General features: G+C 45.1%; 1 protein-coding gene across 1 annotated transcript in view; it reads left to right on the top strand.

The window, feature by feature from the left end:
* The window catches only part of LOC102447344 (ectonucleotide pyrophosphatase/phosphodiesterase family member 7-like), a 43,363-nt gene extending 22,731 nt beyond the window's left edge, over nucleotides 1-20,632 (top strand). The window contains exons 3-4 of the mRNA XM_006124572.4: nucleotides 10,938-11,564; nucleotides 20,299-20,632. Coding sequence (XP_006124634.2) covers nucleotides 10,938-11,564; nucleotides 20,299-20,589 — 918 coding nt within the window. The 3' untranslated portion in view covers nucleotides 20,590-20,632. The remainder of the gene's footprint in view (nucleotides 1-10,937; nucleotides 11,565-20,298) is intronic.
* The last annotated feature ends 6,169 nt before the right edge of the window (nucleotides 20,633-26,801 follow it).

The following is a 26,801-nucleotide window of genomic DNA, read 5'->3' as shown; positions in this document are numbered from 1 at the left end:
CTATTTACATAAAACACACCCAGGATTCCTTTCCCATTCCATCTGGCAGTAATGGAAGCATTGATTCAAACCCTACTTACACTTGCATGGCTGCCTGTGACATGGTCTTAGACAGAATTCACCATCAAGAAATCCATTGTACTCCCTGATGCATTATGGCAAGTTTTGTGGGGACAGATGAATTAAAGATGACATGTGTTCCCTCTGTCGGAGTGATGTTGCCAACATTCTGACACAAGACAGAATAATTGGTGTGCTTTTGGTGGACAATATCAGAGCAACGGTTGATCCACCCAACTGCATTTTATGGAAGAGTCCCATTATTCAGTGCACCTCTACTGTGGCACCACATCACAAATGTTACAAGAACCCTCAGAGTATCCTAAGAAAAAAAAAAGAGAAAGATTTGGGGACTCCTGAACCATAGAATGTGTTCAGAAAAGAGATCCATCGTTTCTAGAAATACACCATGATTTAATGTGGCTGAACAGATTTCTGTTAAATTCAGCATTCTCATTCAAGCCCAAGTTTCTCATCCTCACCCTCAAGGTCTTTTCCAGATCTACCCATCTACTCTTGTCTCTCTTCATTGCAGAGAGACTACATGAGTGCTTACAGTAAAGCACGTGCTTAAGGGTACGTCTACACTAGCTCATTAGTTGGAGCTAGGTAGGGTAATTAGGGCCAGTGGAGTTGCAAATTAAGCCAGGGATTTAAATATCCCTGGCTTCATTTGTATGTTCCCGGGCGCCGCCATTTTTAAATCCCCCTTAGTCCGAACTCCGTGTCCATAGCTACACGTGGCACGGAGTAGGTAGTTCGAATTAAAGATCCTAATTCGAACTACCGTTACTCCTTCATTCCACGAGGAGTAACGGTAGTTCGAATTATAAATATATTATTATTGCCCCCCGGATTAGAAGAAAGGATTTCCATTCATTCTCTCCTCTCCACTGACTCTGGGCAATTTTTTATTGGGCACAGATAGTGATGGGTGGGTGGGGTTTGAACATGTGCTAGGTAATACACAATAGCAGGAGAAGAGATGGTCCCTGCCTAGAGATGTTACACAAGCTGAATACAATTAGGCACAAGAGAGCAACAAATACACAAAGAGATAATTTACACATCCTATGCCTCAGTTTCCCAATTTGTAAAACTGTATATGGTTAAGATCTGTTTCCAAGCTTCACAGGGATCTTTGGAACTTCATCTCATTAGTGACCACAGAACATTTTGAGGTAACCAGCTCAAAGTCCGTCATCCTTATTTTAGCCTAACTCAGGGCCTGGATGAATACAAAGAACTGTTATTATAGGCTACTGTCATTTTAAAATATTAAACCATCTGTGTATGTCGGGACTGTTGGTAATTAAATTAAATGTTGACAAATGTCAAGTCATCAATATTAGGTTTTAGAGTAATAAACAAGATTTAAAAAATTAATAAAATTGATCCACTGTTAAAGGACCTTGAAGGGAAATTTGAGGAAAGATTTATTTCACTAGAGGTATGCTGAAAAGGCCGGAATAAAAAAAAAAATCAATGGAATGGTAGAATGAACAGCTGGAGCATTAAACCATAATATTTAAGGAGGATGAAGCTCCACTATGCCCTTACATGTCCTTGCTTGAATGACATCACCTCCAATATTTCTGTTTGGGTAATTCTGTTACTTATGGGAAATGTTGCCTTTTTTTTTTAATCAAAAAAATTCACCCTTATTCCGCAAGAGAGCTGATGCTATTTCGATACTAACGTGGAACAACAATAAAGCCCAAACCAATGTTCAAGGTTCAGTGCGATGGATTATGAACTGAAAGCAGAATGAAAAGGGAAGTGCAAAAGTAGGAGAGTCCCGAACTCTTTGTACTGGGGAAACACACCACAAAGTCATCCTGCTGTAAGCATAAGCATTTTCATGAAGAATGAACATAACAGTAAAAGCTGTAATCGTTGTAATAAAGGAATGCAGCAGTAACCAAAAATGATGGTCCCAATAAAACTGACAATATTGTAAATTTATTGCTGCTAATAAAGTTTAGTGTGTTAGTAAAATGGGGGAAAGAACAGTAAATACCCACTTATTTGAGTATGATATTTTCATAGTGCTTTATTAAACTGTTGGAATGAGGGCGGTGAGGAATCCCCCTTAAAAGGATTTGGCCACAACGCAAGTTCAGCTACTTAGGCTGAAGACAACTGCATGCAAAACATCCGCAAAAACGTATCTGAGGCTCGGTTAGTCACATGATTCTTGCCCACTCGGGAGAGTTGGGAGGCAGTGTGAGCTAGGGCTAGCACACCCCTGGGGCCCAAAGGGGGAGCAAGGGGCTCCATGTGCTTCCCCTGCCTGTAGACACTGCTCCCCACAGTTCCCAATGGCTGCAGTTCCTGACCAATGAACGGTACGGAAGTGGTGCCTACAGGCGAGGACAGTACACAGAGACCGCTTGTGTTCCCCCCCCCCCCCCCCTCAGGGACCATAGGCAAGGACTTGCAGGCTGCTTCTGGGAGCAGCATGAGCCTAGAGCTGGCACGGAGCCTGCCTTAGCCCCACTGCACCTCTGGGAAATCTAGCCCAATTCCAGGAGACTCCGGGTGAAACTGGGAGGACTGGCAATCCTCATGGGTCATGAGGTGTTAAAACTGCACTCCCATAAAAAGCAAAGACAATCTGACTCCTGCACTCCTTGCAGGCTTCTACCCCTTTGTAAGCTTCCAAAAATAAACACACACACACACATATTAACCATGTCAGCATCACAACTGTTTTCACTCGTCCTTTATAGTGAATGTGAAGGGGAGGTGACTGTGAAAATCTTTTTGTTTTGAATAAAAGGATTCACCACGTGAGAAACAGTGATGTAGTGGACAGGGCAGTGAACTGGGAGTCAGGGTACTGGGTTCTACACCCATCTCTGTTGTGACCTGGGGCAAGTCCCTTCCTCTTCCTGTGCTTCTGTTTCTCCTCCCACCCTTTTCTCCAGTCATATCTGTTTAGACTAAGTTCTTTGGGCAGAAACAGCATCTCGCTGTGGGTGTATGTATCACTGACGGGCAGAACCGAACCTAGGACCTCTAAAACTTACTGCATGAGCCTCTACCACTTGAGCGAAAAGCCAGCTGGTTGTAGAGTAGACTCATTGTTCTCTCAGTAAGCGATCTCACTGCCACTAGATGGGACAGTGCCCCACACCCAGCATGTGTTTGGGTTGTGTGTACACAAAGTCCAGCTTAGTGAGGACACCCAAATCAGGGTCTTTGAACACTGTAATAGTACAACAACTGCCAAATTCTTGAAGCCAGTATAAGCAAGCTAAAGTAGAGCAGTGTGCATAGCTGATTTTTTGGGTACTTGATAATCCAAAAAGAAAAATGATTGGGGGGGAGGGGATTGCTTTGGGTTGACTTAAGTAAGGATTTTTCAAATTCTGTGACAAAGCAAAAAGCGGGGGTGTAATTTAAGGTGAAGTGAAATATTTTGTTTCATTTTTTAAATAAAATGTAAGTAACTTTTGAAACAAAAAGTCATTTTGAATTGAAAACCAAAAAGATTTCATTCGGCCAGTGTGAAAGCAACACATTTTGATTGACTTAGAATTACATGGAAAGGAGAATGAAAAAATTCACTGAATTGGACACAAATTTGCAAAATACAATGTTCCAACCCAAATCTGTATCTTTTTCAGTGAAAAACATTTCAGCCAAAGTATTTTACCCATTGCTTTCTCAGTTAATTTTTCTGGTCCTAAACAGAACATACAGTCTCCTGGAATTTGGCTCTGAGCTGGCACTGTATTGATCATATTTTCTTCTGTTATTTCTGTAATACTCTGTTATTAATGTTATAACTAACAAGGATGCATCTTCTGCCTCCTGTGGTGTTTCTCTTTGTAAATTTAACTTTGAAGTTATTTTTGACCTTTCCATAATCCTAAATAATGTAGAAAAAATGTCACCAGAAACAATTTTTTCAGATTTATGACCATTGGGTTAATAATCTATAATTAAAGTCAATAGAGAAAAAAATTAAGTGCCGAAGAGTGCTAGATTGAAAGTCATTTCATTAAATCAAAATACTATAAATTAATTTATAGGGGTAGGTTCCCCCTCCCAAAACTTCTCCGCAGAAGGAGAGACGCTACAACAGCCCTGAGAGAACCGAATCCTCATTACAGCCTCCTTCATGCCACTTCCACTCAAAATCTCAGTGTATCAACCACAGAAAACTCAGTCACTAGACATGTCAAGTAACCTATTCAAGGTCACAGGGACAGAACCCAGGACCACTGCTCTAAGTGCTCAACAATGCTCTGCCCCAAGAACAGTCACGAAACCTGGCTCCCCACCCTAGTAGTGGAAAAGTCCAGGTGATCCCTTTGTATTAATTTTATCCCTCAGTCCATACTCCATCTTTCTTGCTCTTAGGGTTGCCAGATGGTTTCCCAAAAAATACCGAATATATGTGCTAAAAATTTGTCAAACCCCCGCCCCAGGTCCCGCCCCTTCTGGCAGCATAGAGCCAGGGCCCCACACATACCTGGCCCATAGAGACTGTTGACACCCCTGGGCACTGTAGTTCCCTTTGGCACGGCAGCAGCACTATTTGCACTTCTCTGGATCCCGAAAGGAGCTGCCTGTGTCAGGCTCCGCAGCAACTTTTAATGTGGCCCTCTTGGGCCCTGATTGGCTGCTCCCTGTACTCTCTCTGATTGGCTGGCTCTAGACTGCTCAGAGGACTGAGCTCCACTGTGCTTTCCTGGGATGGGTGTGGCAGGACCATGAGGCTTCCAGCAGAGGGCTTAATCCACCCCATCACTAGCCCAAACTCAGTTACCTCCACAGAACTGCAACAACTGCACAGAAGTCAGTTGTGTTGCTCACAGTGTACAGGGGTGCAAATGAGAAGAAGTTGAGCTGCAATTATTTTCTTTCAGTTGTGCTGCTACCAGTTGTGCCTTAATCCATACCTATGCCTTATGTACCTAAACCTATAGGCTACACCTAAAAAATGAGCTATCAACACTGCATGCAATGGAAAGACACTTTTAAATAGACATGTTTCTTTCTTTAAAAGAACCTTGATTTCCTCAATTTTCCAGGACATGCATCAAGTCAGAATCTGGCATTATGTACATGGTTGTTTTGTGACTCCTCTACAGTATAATCTGAGAGTTTGTAAAAGACTGAGACTTTCTGATTCAAAGAGACAAAAGCCTCTTTCATATTTTGGGACAGGGGTTCTTTAAAAGCAACTAGAAAATTACCAGCCCAATGGAGATTTGCAAGCAAGTAGGAAAATCTGAAGCATAGTGGAATATGTCAGATCAATTGCAGAGATCAAAGGTTCTTAATTATATAACAATGAAAATATACTTTGTGTGCTAGGTGTGTGTAAAAGTGAAATCTAAGCCCTTTGCCAGTGCAATTTTCTTCTTTAATATGTGCCTCTTGCATTTTGTTCCTCCTTTGGTTGATATTTTCTGCATAATTAGAGCCTTATTTTCTGCCTCTTCCCACCACCTCATTTTTGGGATGCTGAAATGTTATGGCTAATCTTAATTTTCATAGCAAACCAGTGATCCTGTTCTTCAGTATGTAGCTCTATTTGACTTCTGTGTCACAAGTGAGTTCAAGAAGTTACACAGGTGACAACCAGTGTTACTAAATAGAGAATAGGGGGGCGTATGTTTCTGGATCTTTTGGTTATGAAAAGAGGACACCTTGAGATAGCAAACTAATTGCAAAGGATGCAAGTTTTTGACTAGGACTTTTCCAGAAGTCATAGGTTCGTCGCCATCCTCTTCCCTAACAGTGGTCCATGACAGACTTTTCGGTGTGTGAAACCTACAACCTCAGATCCCTTAAGGTCTGGGAGACCTTTGACCCAATTCAAAGAAGCAGCCAGGGATCTCAGTTGCCTGCAGCTGAGGAGACTTCCATTCCAAAAGCAGCCATTATGGCTATGTGGTAACCTGCCTGGATCGAGAAACAAGGACAGGCAGGTCCAGCTTTAGGGCAAGGTGTTTTGCCTTGGGCCTTGTGCCTTCAGGGTCCCGCGATACCCATCACCCGCCCACCCCCACTTGCCCAGCTTCTCGCTCGCTGCCCTGGCTGGGAGCCACCCAACCACATGGTGCAGCCAACCACAACATGCCACCTTAGGCCCCTCAGACTCTTTGGCTGGGCCTGAGCATAGGCTGCAGGAGAGAAAAGTTTGGAAGAGGTACCAGGAAGTCAGTCTGTGTGCACATGACTAGAATGCGAGCTGCAGTTTAGTTTTACAAGTATGGAGCCCTTTCATGCCATTATTACTCAGCACACAACACACGCTGAAAGGCCACACTTGCTTAAGAGGCCACATGGGCCAGTGGAGTTGGATGAACTGAAGGGCAAGAGACTCACTTGCATTTTAATCCTATTTCTTGGTCATGATCTTGACATTTCACTTCTCTGCCTGGGTGTGTAAATCGGAGATAATACTCTATTGATCGACTACTTGTGTGATTAATTAGTTAAGCTCTGGAAAGCATTTTTAAAGTGCTGAAACTCACGCTAATGCTCACAAAGCCCATCAGTGACTGGTACCCTAATAGCGGCGAGGCCTCCAGCGTATTTGGACAATAGCCCCATGGATAATAAATGAAAGGCTGATAATGCACAGATCCTGGCACAAGAGGTTGGCTCCTTTCCCCATCCTGCCACTTCCCATATGCCAGGTTTCTCGCCGCTTCCAATCCTTCCTTTACACCCACTTCTTCCACTAAGCCCTCTAGTGCACATCCTTGTGGACTCTGCTCCTGATCTCCCCTCATTGAAGTCAATGGCTCTCCTGCCACTGATTTCAGTGGAATGAATTGAGGTCTAAATCTGGGCATTTTGGAGCCTGTGTAGAATGCATCTATTCAAATTAGACGTCACACCTCTCAGGTGAAGGAACCGCTTTTACTGGAGATAAGGAAACACCATGTTACGCAAAGTACCTTCACCTCTCAGAATCCACCCTTGCTCCCAGGCTGGCCTCAACTTGCATCCTTTAAATTAATCTCCCACTTGAATTTAAACTTAAAAGAGAAATCCAGTTACCCTGGAGCTAACCAGACAATAGCCAAATGTCCCATACAAATCCTTTGCTTGTTTGTGCTTCCTTCTTCATTATTCCTTTGTCTGTATTCGGCCCATTGATATTGCAAGCGCCTACAGTGTGGGAAAATGCATCTTCTTACATGTCTATAACAGAATGCCCACTAAGAGCATCACTAGAAATAATCCAGGGTGCCATCCAATAAACTTTAAAGAGCTGGGAAAATCATCATTGTCACGAAAATTCAAATTTTTAATGCTGGCACCATCTTTGTCCTCCTTTATGGAACAGAGTGATGGAAATGAACAACCGAGATTGGTTTGCTCTGCTTAGGACTTCTTTTGTTGCAAGAAACTCTTCCTGGGGGATTCTGAACATCTTCCCCAGGCATGCACTTTGGAATGAGGGGATCTTACCCATCGAAAGCATCCAATACAGTAAGAGGATTACAGACAGGTCCACCAAGAGGGAGGGGTGAAAAAGGGCAGTTGCCCTGGGGCTTAGAAATTCAAGCGGGCCCAGGGCTCCCAATTGTGACAGCTGGAGCCCCAGCCTTTTAAATGGGCCCTGGAGCAGCTCTAATGGCTGGGGAGGCAGCCTCTCCCGTTCCATGCAAGGCCCCGCCCCTTCTGGGAGCAGAGAGGCAGCCCCTTCCCATCTTGCCCAGGGGCTCCGGAGGCCGTCAGCACCCTGATCACAGAGGCCGCATTTAGGACAGGTTCTGAGAATGCCCCAACATGGCTTCCATGGTGAGTGATAATACAGACACCACTTGGAAAGAGAAAAGGGAAAAACCTAGAAAAGTATCATGAAGAACGAGAGAGAGAGAAGCCAAATCCATCAACATCACACTCAAACCTGAACGGATTAGCACACGACCACAGTGGCTGAGAAGCTGGCCGCTCTATGACCTCAGGCTGCAGGAGGGCAAAGGAAAAATATACAATATGTGGGGTACTTATAGCCCACTCTATTAGCCTCATTTAGCACGGACACTTTAATTGACAATATATTTTCTATTATTTTCCTTCTCCTTCCCTCCTCATCTCTTCTCTTTAACAAGCCACCGGATCCAGCCCACAGAGGCAGCGGGAAGCCCCAGCCAGGCTCCCCTGCTTGCCCCACAGTCCCGCGCACTGGGCAGAAATGCAGCTGCAGGGCTCCATTTCTATTTTAAAATTGGAGGGGAGGGGGGAAGTTTCAGAAGCCGCCCTGTCCCCAGCACAATCCTATTGGCCAGTTCCTGACCAGAAAGCAGCCAATGGGAGCTGCTTATTGGAATAACAGACAGCCAAGAAGAACCACCCCCTCTCCTGGGCTCAGTCATTAAATGAAGCACATGGCCAGGCAAGCTGGCTGGCTGGCTGGCTAGGAAACATTTTAAGCTCTGCAGGAAGGCAAGCTAGTTTGGCAGCTGGCAGGTAAGTCTCTTGGCCACAGCCTGCTTCTGGCACTGCAGCCCTTTCCCACCCCAACCCTCTACCTCCCCTCACATTCAACATACCCAAACCCTCTGTGCCCCTTTTACACCCATACCCCTGCCCAGATCTGGCACCCCAATCTCCTGCCCCAGATCACAATCCCCTCCTTCCCTAGGTCACATCCCAAACCTCTGCATTCCAGTCCCCTGCCTTAGGTCACAACCGCCTCCTTCACCCAAACTCTCTCCCAGACTCCAGTTCCCCTCCTGCACCCCAGTCCCTTACCCCACACTCCCTCCTGCACCCACCTCCATCCCAGACCCCGCATCTCCTCCGTTAATATCACGGAAGAGTCAAGTATCAGAGGGGTAGCCGTGTAAGTCTGAATCTGCAAAAGCGGCGAGGAGTGGAAGAGTGTGGCCCTCGATCACTTGCCAAAATCTTGGAGTGGCTCCTTGTCAAAAATTATTGCCCACCCCTGCTCTAAGGTGCTGCAGAATTATGTGTTGTTTAAGTTTATACATTATGTCAGGGGTTCTCAAACTTTGTCATACTGCGACCCTCCTCTAAGTTGCTCGCTGCCCCCCGGAGGGCTGGGACCCACAGTTTGAGAAACGCAGCATTATGTAATATGGTTGCAGCTGTGCCATGATCCATATTCATCTCCACAGTACCAATTCTCATGATTTTATCATTTCTTTCATATTATTCTATGTAGGGTATGTCTACACTGCCACCCTAGTTCGAACTAGGGTGGCTAATGTAGGCATTCGAACTTGCAAATGAAGCCCGGGATTTAAATATCCCAGGCTTTATTTGCATGTTCCCGGGCACCGCCATTTTTAAATGCCCCGTAGTTCGAACTCCTGGCCCGCGGCTACACGCGGCACGGACTAGGTAGTTCGAATTAAAGCTCCTAATTTGAACTACCGTTACTCCTCCTGCAATGAGGAATAACGGTAGTTCAAACTAGGGTGGCAGTGTAGACATACCCATATTTCCTAAAGCCCCAGATCCTGGTGTCATGTTATTTCATGATGGTCCCTGCTTTCATTAAGGATTCCATTTCTGGCCCTCAAGGTGGCAGAGGAAAGCTGGAAAAAATGAACACCAATCACTTCAGAGCAAGACGACAACTTAAAACATCCCAACATCACTTATTTGTATTACTTAGTCCCATGATGTTGGGACCCTGATTCATGAATGTTCAGTATTTGGACTTGGCATTTCTGGAAGCAACGATGTGACTCTAGTTTATCATTATAAAAGGGCAAACAAAGATGCAAGTCTCTCTGAACCTCACGTGAGTTGGATCTGGATTCAGATCCCAAGTTAGCAGTTCAAGCCTTTTCCTAATTATAATTCTCAACTCCCAGTCTCCCTTTGCCCATGTCAATGTTCCCACACAACCCAAACCAAATGCTCGCTTCCTCCTTGTTTTGTTCTTCAATATTTCTAGTTTCTTTGAATTGCACACACTAATATTCTACCATCCAGAAGTGCACATAATTCATTAAAGATGTATTTCATGCCATTTTTACATAAGAATAGCCATACAGGGTCAGACCAAAGGTCCATCTAGCCCAGTGTCCTGTCTTCCAACAGTGGCCAATGCCAGATGCGCAGAGGGAGTGAACAGAACAAGGAATCATCACATGATCCTTCTCCTGTCACCATTTCCAGCCTCTGACAAACAGAGGCTAGGGACACCATTCCTACCCATCTTGGCTAATAAGTATTGATGGGCTTCTCCTCCACAAATTTATCTAGTTATTTTTTGAACCTAGTTAAAGTCCTGGTCTTCACAACATCCTCTGGCAAGGAGTTCCACAGGTTGACTGTGGAATCAATCAATCAGTTCCAGATGTACAGCCTGAAATCTTCCTCATTGCAGCTTCTTTCGTGATTCACCGCCAGAGGACTTCAATCCTTTTTTGAATGGGGGTAACTGAATAGAGGGAGTCTGGTAGAAGATAATTTGTTTTCCATATTTATTCATAACTTGACCTGTTTGTTCTGAGTCTACCACTAACATGTCAATAATATGTATAGCAGTGATTTTTTTAGGGGGAGATGAGGAGGGAGTTGGGGAAACAACTGGAGCGGAAGAAGGGGTAAAAGTGGATATGTACATCCAGTCTACCCATCCCTGAAGAACTAAGATAAGACTGCAAGCTTTTTCCACATGTCATCAAATTATGTGCAGTTATTTTTAAAGAGCTACACTTTGTATTAGTCGTAAGAGCTATGTTCATTTGCATTTTTCTTGAGTTTTATATTCCGATCATACAGTACATTTAGCTCTCATGTTCTGAAATCTGTTTAATACACTTGTATAGTACACAGCTGTCAGAAGTAATTGACATTATAGATTTTGCCCTGTTATTAACACAGTACAAATATCACCTTCCATTTATTCAATTTTTCAGGGGAAAAAAACAGCCTCATTCCATTATCCTGGCGGTGGTGCAACTTACAAGGGGCAGCCGGTCCACAGAACTCTCGTAGAGTCGTTTGATCACCCTGACAGCAATGAGACCGAGTGGAGAGAGAACATTGACATGGTTATGAGCTGGTTTACCAAAGAGAACTTTGATTTTGTCACCCTTTACTATGGAGAACCTGACCAGGTAGGGCACAAAAAGGGTCCTGAAACAGAAGACAGAAAGCTTATTATTCAACAGATTGATAGGACCATTGGCTACCTTGTGGAAGCTATTGAGAAACACAGCTTGAAGGAGAAGTTGAATGTCATCATTACTTCCGATCATGGAATGACCACAGTAAAAAAGAAGCCTGCAGTACAGGAGATATTATTGTCCAACTACATCAAATTCAGAAACTTGACCAAGTTTGACATACTGGACTATGGGGGCTTTGGGATGATATCCCCCAAGGCAGGAAAACAGGAGGAAATTTACCAGGCACTGAAGAATGCTCATCCTCATCTAAAAGTGTATAAAAAAGAAGAGTTTCCTGAACATTTCCACTATGCAAAACACGAACGAGTTTTACCGATCCTTGTTTATGGCGACCTTGGTTACAGTGTTAATTCGGTGAGTTCATTATTGAATCTAAAGCCACAGTCACGTTTCTTGGCAGTCACAGAGTAACCTTTAGAAGACTGCACAGACTAGTCGCCTTACAGTGTTGCTCATCAGCTGTAATTGGGGTTGGATTTGCTCCATAAAAAAAAAAATGTTTCTAGTGCTGGTACAGGTTGAAACTCCCAAATCCAAGTCTCTCTGGTCCGACAACATCCATGGTAAAGCAGGGCCACAGATGTTGCTGGACAAAAGAGCCCCAGAGCAACGCAGGTGCTGGGGAGTCCTGGCTGGGCCAGGTAGCATCTTGCCCTGCCCGGGGAACCCCCAGCATTAGCGAGGCCACATGGTGGGGGAGCCCTGGCTGGGGAACCCCTGGATGCAGCCCAGCTACCTGCAGCCCGGTGGCCCCAGCCAGGAATCCTGGCAAACTCCCAGTGGCAGCAGGGTCGGGGTGACCGGGTAGCCTCCTCAGGGGACCCCCAGCTGAAGCAGGGCTGGCGGAGGCGGGAAGCCCTAGCCAGGGAACCCGCAGAATCCCCAGTGTCAGCAGGGTGACCCCAGCAGTAGGGCGGGATGGCCAGGTGGCCCAGGCTGGGGAACCCCCGGCAGCAGCAGGGCCAGCGGTGCTGGAGAGCCCCAGCCAGTAATCCCGGGAAACACCGTGCAGCAGCAGGACTGGGAGGCAGGGCACCCCAGGGGGTATGTCTACACTACCCTCCTAGTTCGAACTAGGAGGGTAATGTAGGCATACCGCACTTGTAAATGAAGCCCGGGATTTGAATTTCCCGGGCTTCATTTGCATAAGCGGGGAGCCGCCATTTTTAAAACCCTGCTGGTTCGAACCCCGTGCAGCGCAGCTACACAGGGCTCGAACTAGGTAGTTCGGACTAGGCTTCCTATTCCGAACTACCGGTACACCTCGTCCGAACTACCTAGTTCAAGCCCCGTGTAGCCGCGCTGCACGGGGTTCGAACCAGCGGGGTTTTAAAAATGGCGGCTCCCCGCTTATGCAAATGAAGCCCGGGAAATTCAAATCCCGGGCTTCATTTACAAGTGCGGTATGCCTACATTACCCTCCTAGTTCGAACTAGGAGGGTAGTGTAGACATACCCAGGGAGAGGAGCCCAGGAACGGAGCAGTCAGAAGTGGAGAACTGACCTCCCCTGGTCCAGCAAACTCCCTGATCTGGGACAGCTCCGGTCCCAAGGGCGCCAGACCAGGGAGGTCCAAACTGTAATGAGGATGTATTAAATCCAGGGTACCGATTGTAGCCTCTTGGGGCAGGGACTTCTTTTTGTTAATCTGATGTTTACGCAGTGCTTAGTGTGATGGGGTACTGGTCCATGACTGCGGTTCTTAGAGCAACTCCTCTATCAATAAACGTGTGCATGCTATTTTCTCCTCTATTAATTACAGGAAAATAGCAATTCCACTTTCACAATATTTTCATTGCTACCAAGGGATGAAATGGAGTCTCCATCATTGGATGTCTTCCAGTCAAAACTGGGGACCTTTGTGGAAGACATGAATTAGTCCAGAGATGGGGAACTTTTTCTGGGCCGGGGGCCGCCGGCCCACAGACAAATCTATCGGGGGCCGCACACAAGTGAGAAGCCTCTGACTGAGAAGGAAAAAGACCCTCCTCACATTCTCCTTGCACGCCACAGTCTGGGGGCCCTGACTAGTGGACTTTGTGCACTCTAGCCCTGTGGGTGGGTCGCAGGGGGGCAGGAACACCAGCACAGGCTCCCCAACATGGGGGGCCTCAGGGGGTCGCATCCAGTCCCCCTGCTGGAAGTTCCCCACCCCTAATTCAGTCACACACAGGAAACTGGGGTCAGTACAAGAACAACTGAGATCAGTACCCCAGTCTGTGCTATACCGATCAGATTACATGATCTCATGGTCCCACAAAACAATGATCACACAAAGTGAGTCACGCGAGGTTTGCCATGAAGCCACATGGACCCCACACATTTTACTTAGTCTTTGAGGGCTCTGATTTGGAATTTGGTAAAATGTGTTTGCCTTATGACCTCCGACAAATAGAACCTTATGGACAATTAAGTTATGGGGGGGTGGATTTTAAATGCCAGCTCTTTTTGAGATGTTCACTTGGAGAAACAGAGCGAAAAGGGAGACTGAAGGGTTAAGAAAAAATCCTAAGGTCCCAATATTGATTTGAGCCCTAAATGAGTTCCAGTAAACTTTATATTGAGCCAGCATCTTAATCTGTGAAGGCCAGTACGAGTGATATGTTCAGTACATCTTTCCATCTTCATTTTAATATGCTATGGCATCTGAATGCCATGCCTCACATAGTACATCTGAAAGAGTAAGTAAGCTGAATCTCAAAATACGGGCAGGTGTAAGGATTCTGGTGAGACACTGTTCACCTGTAAGTTTGTCAGTTTAACGACACAAAGCAATTGATAGATTTTTCACAGCAGATTCGTTTCCTGGGGAAGTTTACACAATTAATTATGTAGACAGCAAATGGACATGATCCTTTACAGAACTCAGTCATGTAGGGTATGTGACTACACAGCAAAGTTATTTCGAAATAACAGCCATTATTTTGAAATAACTATCCTAGCGTCTACACAGCCATTCCGTTATTTCGAAATTAACTCAAAATAGCGGAGGGCTTATTTCGAAATTGATAAACCTCATTCCACAAGGAATAGTGCCAATTTCAAAATTGCTATTTCGAAATAAGTGCTGTGTAGATGCTTATTTCAAAATAGGGGGCCTCCAGCCCTTCCCAGGGTGCCCTGCTGGCCGCCCTGGCCACAAGGCAACTTCTGACCTGATGCCCTGCCGGAACTGGTTCCAAACAGCCTTAAATGCGGTTCAACGTCCACTCACTGTGAATGCGCTATTTCGAAATAGAAAAACACTATTTCGAAATGCGTTTCGTGTGTAGACAGGTTATTTTGAAATAAGCTATTTCGTATTAACTATTTCGAAATTAGATATTTCAAAATAATGCTGTAGTGTAGACATGCCCATACAGTCTCTAGCATTTTGTTTTTCTCTCATCCCACTGTCATGCACTTGGGGATTGCTTGTTTTTAAACTATTATTCTTTTCGGGAAGAGAAACAGTATCTTCACCCATGATATCATCTCTTCAGTACTGTGCTTGTTGTGAGCCAAAGACTTCATCCGCACTCAGACAAAACTCCCACCAACTAAAATTCCAATTGCATCACCATCTGGCTTCAGATGAATTGCCAGGCTTCTGCAACTTGTCAGTTAGTTGTTCTTAGTTTAAAAAAGACCCATTTTGCATAAGCCTCAGATTGAGTGTGCAAATCAATTAAGACTTTCATCATGCATACCTCCATTGCTTCACTGTATTATTTTCTTAAATCTATTTTATGCAGAAACGTATCTGTCTTGGTCATAGTCCAAATTTGCAATTGTCTGAAGCATTTGAGAGGCATTGGGTGAGCTAGATTTGATTTATGCACCTATGAATAAGTTACAATTTTTGTGATCAAGCAACTCCAGAAAAACTGGATCCACCAGCTGCAAACCTGACGGCATAGTAGCTCTCACTGAATCTTAAAAAGTAAAGCAGTTTTGAAGATCAGTGGAGCAGACTGAAAGTTGAGGTTTTTTAAATGCAGAGGTGCACATGCATTACGATAGCTCTATGACTTTTTAATGTATTTAAATGAGACAGCTGTTAAAGGAGGCTCAGTTACTGATAGCTGAGTTCAGAACAGCTGAAAATGTATCATGAACGTTCTTCGGAAGAGCAAATGCTACATATGCACAGCTTGGCTGAGCTCATCCATTTCCCAAGGCCGACACCTTCACTCCTGGGCTGAGTGGAGTGGGAGAATATTCCCATGAGGCTGATCTTTCCGAGTTCTGGCCTCTGTGATGCAAACTGAAAGAGCTGCCTTGACCTCAGTGGAGGTTCTAGTCCTTATACCAAACATGGAATTTAAGAAGTTGACCGTAAAAAGACCTAGTCCTCTATTCCAGCTTGGTTTGAAATTGTCCAAGTGATGGGACAACTTTGCTAGGAATCCTATTCTACAACCTAACATTTCACTGTCAGAAGTTCAATGTCAGTTTCACCCTATTACTTCTGACTTCTTGTGACCAGGTGTTTTGATGTTATAGGTAGAATCCCAATGTTTGGGACTTTGTCTTATATAGGTGCCTCTTACTCCCCACCCCTGTTCTGATTTTACATTCTATTCTCTGGTCACCCTCTCTACTTATTTGCACATCCTAAACCAGTTCTCTCTCTTTGTATTTCCGCATGCCAACCATGTCCCCACCAACAATCCTGTCGCTTACCCTATACAACATTTACTTCTTGTGTTCCTTCCTTTGTGATCCTCCAGCTCCATGCTCACACAGCCCTTCCCTGAACCCCCTCCAGTTTCTCAGCATTTGATTGTAGGGGGTCCACAATCAAAAGTAGTAATTTAGATGTGGCTTTCCCAAGAACTGTACAGAGAGAAACTCTCTCTCTCTCACACACACACACACACACACACACACACACACACACACACACACACACACACACATCCCACCCTGCATAGCATATGGAACCCTTAAATGTGACAACCATCACTGTATTTTACTGCCATGTTACACACCAAACTCATCTCACCTACAGCCCACTGTCATACCAAGGGCTTTATTGCTTTCCAGGTTCTCCTCATGCAGCATGTGTGTTTGGGGTTATCTTTCCCCAACTGTATTTATTTGCATTTTTCTAACTTGAATCTCATTGTTATTTACTGTGTCCAATGTCTAGTCTATTCACATCCCTTCTGCATTATCTCCTGCCCACCATGCCTCCCCCAGCTTCATTAATACTGTTTTTCTAGTGCTAATGAAAATATTAAGTAGGAACTCACCTGATTTCTTAATGCTCAGATGTCCCAAATAGTCCCTAGCCTGCTCCTTTTATAAACTAACCATCCCATCTTTCCAAACTTAGTCTTCATTGTTCTTGTGGAAACCATTTTTAAGAGGAGACTCAGCCATTTTAAACCACAGTTAATTTTATTCATAGTCTGTTTAGCAAGGGGCCTACGTGCTTGTGGAATGGGCCCCTGGCTAGCAAAAGACTTTCACAGGCAACTTTTTCTCTCTCCCCCACCCCCCCACAAGGTTTCACTTTAGAGTTGTCAGTGGCTTCGATGTTGCTCAGTTCAAGCTACAGGCCCATTTTTGTTAATTCAGCACAGAACTCTGCCTCAGAACCATCTCTGTCTCTTGTGGATGTCCCTCCAGAGAGTTCCCTGTTGCTCTTCGGAGAGTGCCTCAAACCCTGCTTCCTTATTCCCTCACCCTCTTGCTCGCTTCCTTGGGAAGTGGCAGCAAGTGGATACCTATCTGCCAGCCAGCACTGGGCCTCTCTACCTTAAGTGAAACCATTTTATTTAATGGACTTTCCCCTCTGGCATTTATTCCTCTTTCCTCCCCCTTCTAACTTCTGCTGTAGTTCACTTATCTCTCCACGCCGTACTGACTTTGTCTGTTCTTGTGGCGTTGCCTCATGTCCTCTTAAGCTTCAGCCTAGCATTCGCTTTTTTTCAAGAGAAAGGGGACCTGTGAATTTTAGCGACGGCGTGTTCAGGGATGCACCAGTTCTCCTTTCCACGGCGGACATGCATGAAGTGTGTTTGAGAAAGTTATGAGCAACTGAAAGGAAACTGTAACTAAACTTCAACTACCCCAGACAACAAAACACACCAGTTTTTACTCTGTTGGAGTTTTTTTGATTTAGAAACCTAGCACAAATGATACAGTAGATGTGATGGGGTTGTCCAGCGAGAAGAGAAAAAAGTCAGTGGAAGTCTGGTGTCTCGGATACTATTCTCTTTTATCTCTATTCTCTTTTGCTGTGAGAGAGACTCTGGGAGATGGCTCTGTGCCTCGGTTTACCCATTTATAGAATGAGGCTGAATTGTGAGTAATTTGTTTCCATTGGATATTGAAAAATAATCCTTAGAGTGCTAGAATGGAATATCCCCTCCAGGACTCTAAAAATCATACTAAGGTGGCAGTTCTGCCTCATTGCCAAAATAGGGATTCCTGTAATCCCTGGGTAAAACCACTATTATTTTCCTCACATGGATATTGCTATGCAACAAATATCCATTTGCCCATATTTATATGGGTATTTCTCCCTCTGTTGGGCTGACAGTTACAGGACAGATTTGGGGGAGACAAACAGCTACGGAGCTTGTCCTAAAAGTGGTAGACAAATGCTCTATATAGTCTACACCAGCGGTTCCCAACCTTTTCCAGATGGGGACCCATTTTGACAATTCAGGAAGACTTGGTGACCCAAGGCAATTCAAAATGGGGGGAGCTAGGGGGCAGAGCCACCTGGGGAGACACTAGGTGACCCTTTTGAAATGTAATGGTGACCCATATTTGGGGTCTGACCCATAGGTTGGGAAACCCTGTTCTACACGGTACCTTCCAGTTTTGTCCTCAGGAGGTATCGTCAGCTTCATCTGAGCCAAACTAATGAGCCTACAGCTACGTTCTGGGATGCTCAGCAGCCAGTGAGGCAGTTCCTAACGCTTGCTGACCACTCCTGGTTAGAATTTAAATCCGAAGGGAGATTTAGATTAGACTATTGCACATCTTTGCATCAGACAGTTCTGGTAAATTGCACTGTAACATTTTTGGAGCAATCCCCATTTTCTGCGATGGATCACTGCAGGTATTTTACCAATGCAAACCTTCCCTTCCTAAGACTTTCCTAAGTCCCCCTTTCTGTGGGGAAAATGGATTCGGGAATCAGGGGAAAGCCAGTAGCAGAGTGCAAAGCTTTGCTGGAATGACGCTTACAGCCCGTGTTGCTTTTGGCAATGACATTATCACAACCTCCTACTGTTAACACCAGGGAGCTTGTCTGTGGCTTTCCCCTTGAGCCCCCAGCGGGAGGCAAAGCATCTTGGTGCTGCTCCAGGAGCACTTCAGAAAGGAGATTGGGACTTTCAAGGTCACAATCTGCCTCCCAGCTCTCCAGCTGTGCAGATGCTTCTCCTGCAGAAGGTTGCTACCTATACTTTCCCCACTGTGCCAGCATAGCCATGCAAGCCAGTGTGTGGTGGAGGGGATGCCAAAGCTCTACTCATGCCAGCAGCTAGATGGAAGGTAATCTCATAGGCTTAGGGAGAGTGCTGACTCGCACATGATCTGGGTAGCCAGCACAAGGCAGGATACGGTGTGCATTACTCACCACCCACAGGGGAGTCGGGTGTTCTGACCATTGTCTGAGTTTGACATTTCGGCAGCATATTTTAACCAAGCAAAAATACTGGGTCTACTTTGGGGGTGCTACCTGGAATTCAATATCTAAGAGAGAGGAGCTGGAATTGTCACAGCTCGGTGTTACGCCTACCAAGTGCATCAATTAGCAAACTCCAAAGCATGTTCTTGAACCTAGGACTGTTCTTCACACTTTTCTTATTGGAATTGTCTTCCGCCTCCCTCAGTCGCCTTATTTTCAGCTGCCTGGGGTATTTTCTTTTATAGAATCATAGAGCTGGAAGAGTCCTCAGAAGGACATCAAGTCCAGCCCCCTGCCCAAGGCAGGACCAATCCGAACTAAATCAACCTAGCCAGGGCTTTGGCAGGCCAAGACTTAAAAACCTCTAGGGATGGAGATTCCACCACTTCCGTAGGTAACTCATCCCAGTGCTTCACCCCCCTCCTAGTGAAATAGTTTTTCCCTAATCTCCAACCTAGACCTCCCACACTGTAACTTGAGACCATTGCTCCTTGTTCTGCCATTCGTCACTACTGAGAACAGCTTCTCTCCATCCTCTTTGGAACTTTCCTTCAGGAAAAGTTATCTGCTATCAAATCCCCCCTCACTCTTCTCTTCTGCAGACTAAACAAACCCAAACTCCTGAGCCTCTCCTCATAGGTCATGTGCTCCAGCCCCCTAATCATTTTGGTTGCCCTCCGCTGGACCCTCTCCAATGCATCCACATATTTTCTATAGTGGGGGGCCCAGAACTGGACACAATACTCCAGGGCTACGTCTACATTGGCCCCTTTTCCGAAAGGGGCATGCTAATTTCACAGGTCGTAATAGGGAAATCCGCGGGGGATTTAAATATCCCCCGCGGCATTTAAATAAAAATGTCCGCCGCTTTTTTCTGGCTTTTAGAAAAGCCGGAAAAGAGCGTCTACACTGGCCCCGATCCTCCGGAAAAAAGCCCTTCCTTCAAAGTAGGAATAAGAGATCCTCTGGAAAAGGGCTTTTTTCCGGAGGATCGGGGCCAGTGTAGACGCTCTTTTCCGGCTTTTCTAAAAGCCAGAAAAAAGCGGCGGACATTTTTATTTAAATGCCGCGGGGGATATTTAAATCCCCCGCGGATTTCCCTATTACGACCTGTGAAATTAGCATGCCCCTTTCGGAAAAGGGGCCAGTGTAGACGAGCTCCAGATGTGGCCTCACCAGAGCCGAATAAAGGGGAATAATCACTTCTCTAGATCTGCTGACAATGCTCCTCCTAATGCACCCTAATATGCCATTAGCCTCATTCTTCTTTCACTACCTCTTAAATTTGTTCACATTGTTGTGTGTTGTTACCCAGCAGCTGTATTTCATCCCAGACGCAGACGCATCTTCAGGTAGGACTAAGTGACTGCTGTATGGAAAGCTAGGACTGACGCAAGGCTTGGAGATGCAAGGGACTAGCTGAAGCTAAGATTAATTGATTGTTGTTTTCTTTCAGAGGATAATACTGTACATTAACAAAGGAGACCATGGGTTTGATAATGAGGATATGGACATGAAGACAATATTCAGAGCCTTTGGCCCAGATTTCAAACAGAATTACTCAGCTGAGCCCTTTGACAGTATTCACATTTATCCACTGATGTGTAAACTCCTGGGCGTCACTCCAGAGCCAAATAATGGATCGCTAGCGTTTACAGAGAAAATGCTCATTGATACTGCCCAGCCACAGCCAAACATCCGGCTCGCTGCTATTGTTTTAAGTGCCATCGTAGCCGTGCTGTCGTGATCATATTCATCTTGTCGGTGACTTGCACTGCCATCCAGCGAAAGAAAGGGTAAGTGAGAGTTTTCTTTAGGGCTTAGGTAGCCGTACTGGGGAAAAAGCATTGGAGGGACAGAGATGGGAGTTAGAAGCCTCAGGCTCAGATACTACAATGCTTGGCACCGTGCGCACACACACAGACAGGAGGATGAATAAAGCTCGGGGCTGACGCTACGTCTGGGACCTCGAATAGGCCTTTTCATTTTTGACTCAGCATTCCCATTAGTCAAAATGGACATCACTCTGTATCGGGTACTCAGTCTGGTAATGGGCATCAGATATCTGAGCACCTTGGAGTCTCTGGGGCCTGGTCTATACTAGACCAAGCAGGTCGGTTTAAGGCACATAATTACATCTACACATAAGCTGAGCTGTGGTGGCGTCCACCCAGCGGGAGGCTGCTGGGAGCATAAGCACCTATCAGCTTCCCTTACTCCTCACTGAAGGAGGAAGACCGGATGTTGGTGGGGGCTGACTTCAGCGTTCGATTTACGGGTCCATATTAGACCCCCTAAATGGAACTCTGAAAGCTCAACCTCTGGAGCGTCTGTCTTCTCAAGAGTGTAGACACGCCCCTAGTAAGGCATTGATCCTAATCACATCCCTCTAGGTTAGGAGCAAACGGAGGCACAGGGACACGAGGGGGCTTGGAAGGCTGTGGACGGTAAAGCAAAGAATTGACCTCCAGTCTCAGGACGGCACCCTTGCCATGAGGCAACCCTTTCCACTCTAAAAGGGAGGGAAAGCCCTACTAGCTGAGCTCTGAAGTCCAGGTGGATTTCCCTGCCCTCCTCTCCCCTGCCCCCAATCAGCACCAGTAATCGTGGATATCAGGAACCTTTATCTATTAGGCCTTGTGTGACTTAAGATACTAGCATGACAGGTCCTGCATCAGTGCAAAGGAACATTACTGACAGCTGTGCTACACAAGCCTCCATCAGCCAGATGTTCTTGTGCCTGAAGCTCAGGCCTTAACCATTTAACACCAAGTCACCGAGTACCACACAGCCAACTCCCCCTATCTTGGGCCATTTACACTAGCGTGAAGCTGGCTGGTGATGCTATTCCTCCGGTCCAGTGACATTTTATACCCACGTCACATGGGAGGACAGGGCTGCATGAGGTGCAAGATGGTGGACAATCAGGTTCTGCTGCTTGAGGGCTGGTCTGCCCAGTAGGGTAGTGAACTCTATGGTGGGGGGAGGTGATTTTTAAAGCACGCTAATTAGGGATGCAAACGCCCCGTTAATCAGTTAAACGTTAGTTTGACCTAATGTGTAACCAGTTAACCAACCAGCAAGATCTCTCCCCTCCAGTTCCCCAACCCACCGGGCTTCCAGCCACCCACGCAGGGGCTGTTGCCTGCTCCTGGAGCTAGCCGTGCGTGGCTGGAACAGCCCTCCATCCACAGGCAGCCTCAGGCAGAGGGCTGCTCCCCAGGGTACCAATAAGCATCACCCGGTTCCCATTCACATCCCTAATGTTAATGTGTATGAAGTGAAGTCTGGTGCTCCCTAGTGCACAGCTATTTGAAACAGCACATATCAGGGACCAATTCACATGCACTGTGTTAGTATGTTATAGAAATCACATCCCTGTAAAGCACGTTATGGCGCTATGCAAACAAGTCTCTATTTGTCTCTCCATGAAACAAAGCTATCTGCCCTCTTTGGTCCTGATTTGCCTCTCTCTCACTCCCATCAATAAGGAATAACTTCACTGAGGCCAGAGTTTCAGTGGCACAAGAAATTCTACATCAGCAAATGCCACTGTTATTAACAATGGGGAATATGCAATTAAAAAGTTATCTTCTCTTCAGATGATCATTTTGCACATGTTCCGGAGAAGAGGGACAGGAGAATACATTATCATAATGAGCTTTTCCTAGAACATTGTCTGAGATTGCTAAGTGAGGCCCAGAAAAAGCGCCTCTATTTAACAGTCATCTAACGCAAAAAAGGAAACTTCTAAATCCTTTTCCTCTTAAGCTTCCATAGTATAACCTTTTTCCTCCAAGCTACTTTATGACAGCAATCAGTCTCATATCAGACTGGAACAAGACAGACTGTGCCATAAATCTCTAAACTTTCATTACTGATTAATTAATATTTATCTGTGGTAAGGAATGCAATGCAATGTTGGTGCACTTGAAAAAAAAAGGAATCAGCAAATATGAGATTTATTTTAAGGGGCACCAAGTTATTCATTGCAAATCATGTTTTATTCACGCCTTTAAAATATACAAGCACTCTTTGAAATCTCAATAAAACATTAGTTCAATCATTTTGCAGTCATAATTTAGTCATATTTCACACACACACACATTGATTATGCTGGATGAAATATATAGGTGAACATTATTACACTCAATGGAAACATTCTAGTAAACAGCACGCATCTATAGAATACTTGATTATTTAGGGTTCGCTCAGCCAGCAATTATGAAGACCATTTTTCTTATGGCTATATAGAAAATGTCAAGCAATTTTAATTGTGTTTTATATTTGTTTAGTTATTTTTAAAGGGAGTGTAGTAGCATTAACTAGAACACAGAAGGGTCTGATTCAGAGTGAGTAAAGGCAAAGCACAACCACTGAATTTCATTTTGTTAGAGCCTTCTAAAAAGTCACAATACAGTAATTACTCATTTAACACATGCTCGCTAAACACATTTTTGCAATAGCACGATTTTATTTTTAGGGGACTTTTTTGAATAACACAACTGTCCCTGAAATAACACGAAAATAATCAAGTGGCGGACTACTTCATGCAGCAGAATCAGTTGGTGAAAACAGTGGTAATATGCATGAGTGGATGAATACACGTGATCACAGTGCTCTTCCGCTCACTCGTGTTTATCTTTGTATTTTAACAAACCATGGCGACTTGTGTTGCTAGATATCTAATGCTGACATTGACGACCCAGCACCAACAAAAAACTGACTTTGCCACCACCACCTGAAATGCAACCCCCATGTTTTCCATTATTTTTAATGGGAAAATTGACCCCGCATAGCACGTTTTCACTTAGCACGAACATTTTCAGAAATACATCTATAGTCTTAAGTGAGGAATTACTGTACCTGGGGTCCAGTGGCCACTCGGACCCTTAGAGGTAGAATTGCCCTCACTTCCAAATAGTATAATCTCAAATTTCACAGGTGTTTTCCACATCCAACTTTGGATTACAATACAATTCCAGCTGGATCTTCCAAGTCCTGAATTCTCACACCACCAATTGAAAGTCTCAGAGGGGTAGCCGTGTTCATCTGTAACTAGGGGTATGTCTACACTACCACCCTAGTTCGAACTAGGGTGGTAATGTAGGCAACCGGAGTTGCAAATGAAGCCCAGGATTTGAATTTCCCAGGCTTCATTTGCATCTCACTGGGCGCCGCCATTTTTAAATGTCCGCTAGTGCAGACTCCGTGCCGCGCAGCTACATGTGGCATGGACTAGGTAGTTCGGACTAGGCTTCCTAGTCCAAACTACCGTTACTCCTCATGAAACTAGCCTAGTCCGAACTACCTAGTCCGTGCCACGTGTAGCCACGCGGCACGGAGTCCGCACTAGTGGACATTTAAAAATGGCGGCGCCCGGCGAGATGCAAATGAAGCCCGGGAAATTCAAATCCCGGGCTTCATTTGCAACTCTGGTTGCCTACATTACCACCCTAGTTCGAACTAGGGTGGTAGTGTAGACATACCCTAAAGGAACAACAAATGGTCCTGAAGTACCTTAGACTAACAAGATGGTATCATGAGCTTTTGTGGGCACAACCCAGTTCAGATGACTGGAGTGATGGGCCCAGATGTACAAAAACGGCAGAAAAAGAAGGGATGGGGAGGGAAAAGAGTGGGGAAGTCTTGTCAAGTAGAGTATCCGTGCTAAACAAGGCTAATAGAGTGGGCTGTAAGTGCCCAGTACTTAGCTTTTGGTATAATTAGGACACTACATTCAACCACCTAATGACATCAAAAGCTAAGCACCTGGCACTTATAGCCCTTTCTCTTAGCACACATCAGCCCAAGTCAAGGGGTTAAGCTGGGCTCTGCAACTTGGTGCCATGGGTTTTTCTTTGCAGTATACTCTTAGGCTCTTGATTCATTTCAACCTCTTCATGGCAGCAGTGTCATTGTAAGCCTGATCCGTTGAGGTCAATGAGGGTCTTTCCAGACCCTGTCTCTTCATACTGATGTTGGATCGGTACATGATATTATATCACAAGGTGAGGGATTTCTCTACACCTCCCCTATGGGGGTGTATACCCCCCCTGAATTTCCCCAACACCTCCCCAGTTTTGTGAACTATGGTGCCATACAGCCCACCTTCACCCTCACAGTGTCACCCTTCATCGGCCCTGACACCCCCTTGTAAATTTGAACACCCCCCCTAATTTCAATTCCTGGGGAGGCTACTGACAACACCTTGGTGGGAATATATAATTGTCATACAACACAGAGACCAGTGCTGTACCACATATTTATAAGTGATCTGGAAAAAGAGGTGAATAGGGAGGTGACTAAGTTTACAGGCCATACAAAGTTACTAAGGATAGTTAAGTCCTAGGGTATGTCTACACTACCACCCTAGTTCGAACTAGGGTGGTTAATGTAGGCAACCGGAGTTGCAAATGAAGCCTGGGATTTGAATTTCCCGGGCTTCATTTGCATATTGCCGGGCGCCGCCATTTTTATATGTCCGCTAGTTCGGACTCCGTGCCCGCGGCTACACACGGCACGAACTAGGTAGTTCAGCTTAGGCTTCCTATTCCGAACTACCGGTACACCTCATTCCACGAGGAGTAACAGTGGTTCGGAATAGGAAGCCTAATCCGAACTACCTAGTTCGTGCGGTGTGAATCCGCGGGCACGGAGTCCGACCTAGCGGACATTTAAAAATGGCGGCGCCCGGCAATATGCAAATGAAGCCCGGGAAATTCAAATCCCGGGCTTCATTTGCAACTCCGGTTGCCTACATTAACCACCCTAGTTCGAACTAGGGTGGTAGTGTAGACATACCCCTAGTTACTAAGGACTGCAAAGAGTTAAAGGGATCTCACCAAACTGGGTGAGTGGGCAACAAAAGAGCAGATGGAATTCAATGCTGATAAATGCAAAGTAATGCATATTGAAAACATAATCCCAACTACACACAGAATGATGGAGCCTAAATTAGCCATCACCGCTCAATAAAAAGATCAAGAAGTCTTGGTGGATAACTCTTTAAAAACATCTGCTCAGCATACAGTAATAGTCAAAAAAGCTAACCATGTTAAAATTCATTTAAGAAAGAGATAGATAAAACAGAAAAATCTCATAATGCCTTTGTTTAAGTCTAGAGTCTGCTCACATCTTGAATACCAGGTTCCTTTCTAGTCAACCCATCTCAAAAAAGATATTAAAATTGGAAAAGATAAAGAGAAGGCCAACAAAAATGACTAGGGGTATAGAATAGCTTCCCTATGGAGGAGAGACTTGAAAGACTGGGAAAAGAGATGACTATGGATATGATAGAGATCTATCATAAAACAATGACTATCATGGAGAAAGTGAATAAGGCAGCGCCAATTACTCCTTCACATAACACAATTACTACAGAGCACCTAATAAAATTAATAGTCCACAGGTTAAAAACAAAAAGTACTTTTTCACATACACAGGCAACCTGTGGAACTCATTGCCAGAGGATGTTATGAAGGTCAAAACTATAAAAGGGTTGGTTAAAAATAATGAATTAAATAAATTCCTGGAGGATAGGTTGGTCTATCAGTGGCTATTAGCCAACATGGACAGGTTTGCAACCCCATGCTCTGTATGGATTGTTCTATGGATTGTCCTTTTCAACTCACTCTGAAGCATTTGGCATTGACCACTGTTGGAAGACAGGATGCTGGGCTAGAGGAACCAGATGCTCTGACCCAATATGGCTCTTCTTATAAAACCTGGATAAGCTGATAAGCATTATTCTTGTGCAGCAGCACAAATCCAAACCCAATGGGCTCAGAGATACAGAGGCTGGGAGAGGAAATCTGTACAGCCAAGATATCTACTCATGCTTTTTCTGGACAGTCTGGAAGGTAGAATGTCAAAGCAAGTATCTCAGTGAAAGGAGCCCATTTCAAAAGCCTTGATGATGGCACTGTGGTCCAGTTAGCTTTGTGGATCACATGCAAC

Source organism: Pelodiscus sinensis, chromosome 16 (assembly GCF_049634645.1).
Source record: "Pelodiscus sinensis isolate JC-2024 chromosome 16, ASM4963464v1, whole genome shotgun sequence".
NCBI classification, from domain to species: Eukaryota; Metazoa; Chordata; order Testudines; family Trionychidae; genus Pelodiscus; species Pelodiscus sinensis.
Note: the sequence above shows the minus strand (reverse complement) of the source record. Positions and strands in the feature narration are given on the sequence as shown.